Source organism: Notolepis coatsorum, assembly GCF_963971535.1.
Source record: "Notolepis coatsorum genome assembly, chromosome: 8".
Lineage (NCBI taxonomy): Eukaryota > Metazoa > Chordata > Actinopteri > Aulopiformes > Paralepididae > Notolepis > Notolepis coatsorum.
The window spans coordinates 129,906,954-129,915,342 of NC_140172.1; the positions used below are offsets into that span (position 1 = coordinate 129,906,954).

Sequence of the window (8,389 nt, forward strand, 5' to 3'; positions counted from 1 at the left end):
TCATCATGAACCCTGCATCATAAAAAAAGGAGGAATACAACTGGGGTTAAATGTGTCGATACTAGGCCTACCAGTATGACCTACCTACCAAGTGCTGTCCTGGATTGTCAAGAAAACTGATAAAATCATGTTATACGTGATACACATGTTTTTATATAATTCATATTAATAAAAGCTAAAAAGCTGGAGTTGCTGGAGTGTAATAGACCCTGTTACTGTTGGTAAACACTGTGATGCTGTTTGCGGACAGAGCCCTGCTCCCAGAGCCAGGCCACACAGAGAGACCCCGGGGGCCCTGCTAAAGGGACAGTCTGAATGAAACCATGTCCCTGAGGTCTCACAATGGGGTCTCTCCCCAGGAGGTGTGCGTGCGGTTTGGTTCTGTAGATTTAGCCGCATATCTGGTTAGTTATCCCTTCCAAAGCAGTACATTTTCTTTTTCTCCAGTACGCCATGTTACTGGGAAATGGGGAAAAAGATAATCAACAAAGGTCATGTTTAACATAAAAAACATTAAAACATTAATGCCATGAATTAACTTAGACAAGTAGATGCAAGGAATTTTTTTATTGATCATTTAACTCTAATCATATTTGTTCTGAGCTGGAGTGGTGACTGATCTACTGGTAAATACTGTAACGTGAATTCAAACAGTGGCCGCTGCCGTCTGGTGGCTGTGTGTAACAATGTATGCTGACGATCTAATAGCTTCATTGTAACAACTTGTAAAAGAGTGTGCTTGGGTAACCATTTAGGGGTAACCATAGAATGTTTGGGTGAAATAAACGTTTGCTCATTTAGTGAATAACACCGTCAGGGTGGAAAGGAATCCCAACCTGAGCATGACATGAGAGCAAAGCGGCTGCCGTGTGAATATGGTCAATACAGGTAAATCTAGTACCACTACAGTTTTTTGGGGGGGGGGGGTTTCAAGTGTGTGACTTTAAAATATTGTTATTCACTAAATTAGATAATTAGGTTATAAACGTTCATTTCAAGGGGGGAAGGGAATCCCAACCTGAGCATGACATACAGTAAGGGCAAAATCCAGTCAATTAATCTCTCTCTCTCTCCCTCTCCTCCTCTTTCCTTCCTCCTCCTCCCCCGTCTCTCCCCAGCTCCCTGAGCCACCGCATGCCTCCGGCCTCTCCCTCCACTCTCAGTATCTCGGGCGCGGGGGCGTCCTCCTCCTCCTCCACCGGGGACCGGTGCCGTCTCACCCGGGGCTCCACGGTCCGTAGCACCTTCCACGGGGGCCAGCTGAGGGACCGCGGCCCCCCGGTCTACTCCGCGCCGCCCACCTCCCCCACGCTGTCCCACCACGACGCCAGCCCCCTGCCCCACGCCCGCAGCCGAGCCACCTCCAACCTCTTCACCAAGCTGACCTCCAAACTCACACGCAGGTAAACACACACCCTGCCCCCACGAGGAAGGACAGCTTGCGTCTTGTACAAACCCCCAAAAAAAGCCATTTCACCTATAAATGGTAAATGGACTGCATTTATATATATGGCTCGGGAGGTAGTGCTGTCGTCTGGTAATCCGAAGGTTCCCGGTTTGATTCCCGCTCCTCCCGGCAGTGTGTTGAAGTGTCCTTGATTAAGACACCTAACCCCTAACTGGTCCCAATGAGCAGGTTGGCACCTTGGTGGCCTCCACCGTCGGTGTGTGGATGTGTGAATGGGTAAAATGTGAGGAACAAATTGTAAAGCGCTTTGGATAAAAGTGCTCATTCATTCATTTCATTCACACACCAATGGCAGAGGCGACCATGCAAGGTGCCACCCTGCTCATCGGGAGCAGTTAGGGGTTAGGTGTCATGGTCAAGGACACTTCAACATGCTGCCTGGGAGAAGCTGGAATCGAACCAGGAACCTTCTGATTATCAGGCAACCGCCCTACCTCCTGAGCAGGGACGTTACGTAGACTTTAGAGGGGCAGGTGCTCAAAGGCTGAAAAGGGCACTACACTTGTGTGTATATATTAACCGAGCGTGCATTTTTTTAAGGGCCCTTTTCGGGCGGGGGGCCCCCTTTTTATGCTTTTTTGGGGGGTTTTGGTGATCAAATATTGAATATTGAACTATAATAATCAGTGCAGGAGCTCACTTATCCTTGAAAAACACTTTTATCACTGACTTAAAAGGCCCATACATCTCCATAAATGTTCAGGGGGGAGGGAATAAGTGCTTACCCTACAGCCCCAAGAAGTGCTGTATATTCTGTATTGTTTAATATAAATGCATTTTTTATTCCAATCCCGATTTGTATTTGAGATTCCCAAATCCCATCGGACTTGACTTCTTCGTGTCCCTCAATGAGCGTAATACCAGCATTCAACTGTATGCGCCACAGCGGTTTCTATCATCATCATCATCATCACCACCCACGCTATGCATAAAATATATAGGTCCGCGGAGGAGGCCGTGCAAACTGCAATGGAATATGGGGCATCTCTCTCTCTGTCCCTAATATTTTGATTCTATCCTGACATTTTTCAGTTGGAAGGGCAGTCTATATGCGTAACGGTAAATTTTTTTTTTTTTTTTTTTTCCAAAAAGGGCACTTTTTTGATGAGGCTCAAAAAGGCAGGTGCTCAGGCACCCCTTGGCCTCTATGTGTGCACGTGCCTGCTCCTGAGCCACTGTCGCCCCTAAAATAAAAACCTATGGGTACTTTTGGCTTTGTGGTCACGTGACCGTCTTATCTTCAAGCCAACAATTTGTAAACAAACACACACACACAAGTTATCACTCGGATTGATGGTGAATTATAAACCACCCGAGTCACGTGGCACTGTCCAGGTCTTGCCTTGTGTGTGATATACTCTCAGAACACGGGATCCGATTTACATTCAGGAGGACACACAGTGTCACTCTGTGAGATAAAGACGACTCGAACCCCAGACATGAATCATGTGATAATTGCTGTTGTTGCAAAATTCCAGACCTGGTCACGGATCCACAGCTACCCGTTAGTAAGAGCCTTATTGGCTGGATTATCCTCCCTCCCCCTCCCCCTCCCCCTCCCCTCCCGGCTATCATAATCACACATGTCTAATCTTATCAAACATCAGCCATATCATCCTTGCCAATCAGTCCCTGCTGCAGTCTTCTTTTTACCACTCACTCTCCTGTGATTCAATTATACTCTCTCACCCACTCCTTCCTCCTCCTCTTCTTTTTCTTCTTCTTCTTCTTCTCTCTCTCTCTCTCTCTCTCTCTCTCTCTCTCTCTCTGGCTCTTCTCTCCCCTCCCATGGCACCAGGGTCAATCTTGACCCCTCTAAGCGCCAGGGCTCAAACAAATCAGTGTCGGGTTGTACCCTTCCACAGGGATCAAAGACAGTTAGTAAGTTCCCGTGTCTCTCGCTACTCTCTCTGTCCGTCTTATCTGACTGCCTGTCTTGTCTTTCCGCCTATCTGTCTTGTCTGTTTATCTGCCTGCCCGCCCGCCTGCCTGCCTGTCTGTAAGCCTGCCTGCCTCTCCGTCTGCCTGCCTGTCTATCTATCTGCCAGTTTGCCTGCCCGTTCATATGAAATACGAACATCTGTGCCTGCCTGCCTGCCTGCCTGCCTGCCTGCCTGCCTGCCTGCCTACGACATACCTTTATCTAATCTCGTCATGTCTGTCTGCATGACTTGCTGTCTTTATTCAACCAGCTGTGGTTGTGGAATATCCACAGTCTTACGTTCGTACTTGTGGCTGTACAGCTCTCTCTATGCTGTGGGTGTGACTGTTTTCACCGTTATGGCTGTAATGTCACGTTTAGTAAACTTGTGGTTTTTTTTGTGGTAAACCTTCAGGTACATTTTTGGTGGATTCATCAGGTCTCTTTGACTCCTTACTGTTGGCCATATTCACACGGTGGCCATTTTGCTCTTATGTCATTCCACCGGAAAGGAATCCCAACCTGAGCATGACATATAATAGCAAAATGGCCGCAATATGGTCAATGCCTCCACCGTACGTACCTCCTGTGCATAGGTTTATCCAACACCAAAAAAAAGTTTGATTTTAGATGTGTTTGATGACTTGAGCCTCATGCCATATGGTTCAGTTTGATTGGTTAGTGAGTCTGTTCCACGTCGAAGCAATGCGTTCACATCTGCATGCTTTAGAATGTGTCAAGGTGTGTCGATGTTCCTCAGGACACGTCCTGTTGTTACGTTTCATGGTGATATTTGCCGGCTCTCCCTGTATGACTTCCTCTTCGGAATGGTACGCCGTCTCAAGGGACATTTCCACCTAAAGCGCCGAGGTCCAGCAACGCGCTGCGTTCTATTAATTTCCTATGTAGAGCGGGAGATGCGGCGTTAGCATAAAGTGAACTAAATGTTTACTTCATGCGAATACATATGGCCAAAGCAGTGTGCCTGGATCATGAGATTCAGATCAAACTGTCAAACTGTCAACAAAATATGAATTAAAGGGGACATATTTTAGTCCTTTTCAACAAGTTAATATAGGTCTTTGAGGTCTCCTAAACATGTTTTTTGCTAGAAGAAAAATACTGAGATTATGTATTCTAGCAGCCTCTATGCCCCTTTGTATCAGTCCTGTTCTCAATGGGCTGTTTCTGTTTCTGTAACCACTGTTACCCTCTAAAGAAATTCTGATCAAACTTTCAGAATAGACGTTGCAGATCAAATATGACTCAAGATCCAGCAATAGCATAGCAATCTTATCTTACTGTTGACATTTTTTTCAGAAAAAATAATTTGGTTCAGATTTAGGTATAAAAGAGAAGATTTACACACATATTTTATCAAGATCTCTTCACACGCACATCCACACACATATGAGGTCCTACTAACTACGGCGATTATGGCTACAATTCTGTATGGCTCAACGAGTGACTCAACAAGTTTCACTGTAGTCGACAAGGTTCACTGTAGTCAACGAGGTTCACTAGTCAACGAGGTTCACCGTAGTCAACAAGGTTCACTGTACTAAACGAGGTTCACTGTAGTCGACGAGGTTCACTAGTCAACAAGGTTCACTGTACTAAACGAGGTTCACTGTAGTCGACGAGGTTCACTAGTCAACAAGGTTCACTGTAGTCAATGAGGTTCACTAGTCGACGAGGTTCACTAGTCAACGAGGTTCACTAGTCAACGAGGTTCACTGTAGTCGACGAGGTTCACTAGTCAACGAGGTTCACTGTAGTCGACGAGGTTCACTAGTCAACGAGGTTTACTGTAGTCGACGAGGTTCACTGTAGTCGACGAGGTTCACTAGTCAACGAGGTTCACTGTAGTCAACAAGGTTCACTAGTCAATGAGGTTCACTAGTCAACGAGGTTCACTGTAGTCAACAAGGTTCACTGTAGTCAATGAGGTTCACTGTAGTCAATGAGGTTCACTGTACTCAATGAGGTTCACTGTAGTTAACGAGGTTCACTGTAGTCGACGAAGTTCACTGTAGTCGACGAGGTCCATTGTAGTCAACGAGGTTCACTGTAGTCAATGAGGTTCACTAGTCAACGAGGTTCACTGTAGTCAACAAGGTTCACTGTAGTCAATGAGGTTCACTGTAGTCAATGAGGTTCACTGTACTCAATGAGGTTCACTGTAGTTAACGAGGTTCACTGTAGTCGACGAAGTTCACTGTAGTCGACGAGGTTCATTGTAGTCAACAAGGTTCACTGTAGTCGACGAGGTTCACTAGTCAACGAGGTTCACTGTAGTCGACGAGGTTCACTGTAGTCAATGAGGTTCACTGTAGTCAATGAGGTTCACTGTACTCAATGAGGTTCACTGTAGTTAACAAGGTTCACTGTAGTCGATGAAGTTCACTGTAGTCGACGAGGTTCATTGTAGTCAACAAGGTTCACTGTACTAAACGAGGTTCACTGTAGTCGACAAAGTTCACTAGTCAACAAGGTTCACTGTACTAAACGAGGTTCACTGTAGTCGACGAGGTTCACTGTAGTCGACGAGGTTCACTGTAGTCGACGAGGTTCACTGTAGTCAATGAGGTTCACTAGTCAACGAGGTTCACTGTAGTCGACGAGGTTCACTAGTCAACGAGGTTAACTGTAGTCAATGAGGTTCACTGTAGTCGACGAGGTTCACTGTACTCAATGAGGTTCACTGTAGTTAACAAGGTTCACTGTAGTCGACGAAGTTCACTGTAGTCAACGAGGTTCATTGTAGTCAACAAGGTTCACTGTACTAAACGAGGTTCACTGTAGTCTACGAGGTTCACTGTACTAAACGAGGTTCACTATAGTCTACGAGGTTCACTGTACTAAACGAGGTTCACTGTAGTCGACGAGGTTCACTGTACCAAACGAGGTTCACTGTAGTCGACGAGGTTCACTGTACTAAACGAGGTTCACTATAGTCGACGAGGTTCACTGTACTAAACAAAGTTCACTGTAGTCGACGAGGTTCACTGTAGTCGACGAGGTTCACTGTACTCAGCACTAACTCTTGCCTGTCATTCCCACAGGGTCACAAATGAACCTGAGGGAATCAGCAGATCTGCGGTCACAAGGTCAGTACAATCTACTCGTCTGGACAACATTACAACAGTTCTATCAACTATTTTGTATTTACCTGCACATACTGTAGTCCTTTTACATATCTGTAGATACTATATCTATATCTGATCTATATCACATCCTACTCTTACTAGTTACGCTGCTGGACAGTGTGACTACTACCACACTGTCTTTCCACCTGTATCACTGAACATATTATACTACAACTCTGTACATACATCTGATTAGCACTACACACATTAGTACTAATCTGTATATTTTTTACCCAGTTTAATCACATGTATATTGTATATTTCTGTTGCACTTTACTGCTACATTTGCACTCTGGTTGGAGGCCAAACTTATTTTCATTGTACTGTACTTGTGCTGTATAATGACAATACATTAGAATCTAATCTTGATGTTGTGAAACCAAATAATTTGTCATCAGATTCACATTCATCAAAAGGGATGCTGTTGTGGGCGGTCAGGTGGCGTAGCGGAGATTGTGCTCGTCACCAATGCAGGAGACGCTGGGTTCGAGCCCAGCTCTCTGCGTTGCCACCAGCTTGGCTGGTCATTCATACTAATACAATTGGCAGTATTAGGGGGTGGGGAAGCTGGCGGGTGGGAATCTGGCGTTGTGGACAGCAACGCCTACAGGTCAGGTCTCGGCGCTTGCTCAGCGGGGCAGGACTTGGTGGAGATAGCGTGCCCTCCCACACGTTACACTTCACCAATGAGAGCCCTCGCTGCCAAGTGAAAAGACGTCACTGGCTGTCGGCGCACGTCTCGGAGGAAGCGTGCGATCGACTCGGGACGCCCTTGTACCGACTCATAGGAGAACATGCATACAGCAGCTAGGTAGGGGAGGGGGGGGAATTGGCACAACGACTAATTGGGATGGGGAGAAAAAAGAAAAAAAAAAAAAAAAAAATATGCTGTTGTGATCCATATGTGTTTCCCTTTACTAATAATAATATATATAATATCAGGCAAGCGCTACCGGAGTCTCATGGCCAGTACAGAGAGACTCAAAAGGAGCGTCTATCCCCAGGCCATCAGGATGCTCAATGTGGACTCTATGCAACACTAACCGATCCATTCTACATTCATTGCACACTAGGGGTGTAACGGTACACAAAAACCACGGTACGGTACGTACCTCGGTTTTGACATCAAGGTTCGGTACGGTTTTCGGTACAGTGGGGGAAAGTTTGGCTTTCCATGTTCCACTCAGGGGTGATGTAGTGTGCAGTAACTAATTGTACTTGTAGGGCTGTCAACGAATATTCTTTTTTTTTTATCTACTTTTTTCTCCTCCTTTTTTCTGTGATTTTTCTCCCCTTCCCAATTTACCTCTCATGCCAATTCTCCCTCCCCTGTCCTGATCGTTGCTCGCACATGCCCCCCACTGGCTGGTTGTAGGGAGGATAGAAGCCTTGCATCACATGTCCCCTCCGATAAATGGGGAGGCAGCCTGTAAAAAAAAAAAAACTTATATGTGACAAATAAAACTAAACTTGATATTTCCCCTGTCTACCCCCCTCTCTCCCTGCCCCAGTCGCCATCTACCTGGGCATCAAAAAGCGTCCGAGCCCCGGGCCGTCGGACGTGGCTGGGATCTGAGGGGCGACGGGCGGCGGCACCCCGCGGAGGTGGTCCTGGCTCTGTGGCAGGCGGCGCTGGGCTGCGGCTGCCAGGTCCGCCACGCCGGCCCCTTCCTGCTCTCCTGCAGCCGCGGCGCTGCCGGGGGGCGCGTGGCCTTCGAGGCCGAGGTGTGCCACCTCTCCACGGGCGCCGCCTCCGAGACGTCCAACGGGGTGCGCTACACGCGGCTCTGGGGGGCTCCGCTAGCTTTTCGGGACATCGCCACCCAAATCTCCAAGGACCTCGAACTTTGA

General features: G+C 46.9%; 1 protein-coding gene across 1 annotated transcript in view; it reads left to right on the forward strand.

The window, feature by feature from the left end:
* The window catches only part of mark4a (MAP/microtubule affinity-regulating kinase 4a), a gene marked incomplete at both ends in the record, with an annotated part of 68,284 nt that extends 59,895 nt beyond the window's left edge, over window positions 1-8,389 (forward strand). Inside the window, 3 exons of the mRNA XM_084320780.1 lie at window positions 1,119-1,403; window positions 6,455-6,499; window positions 8,050-8,389. Of these exons, the coding sequence (XP_084176906.1) occupies window positions 1,119-1,403; window positions 6,455-6,499; window positions 8,050-8,389 (670 nt within the window). The remainder of the gene's footprint in view (window positions 1-1,118; window positions 1,404-6,454; window positions 6,500-8,049) is intronic.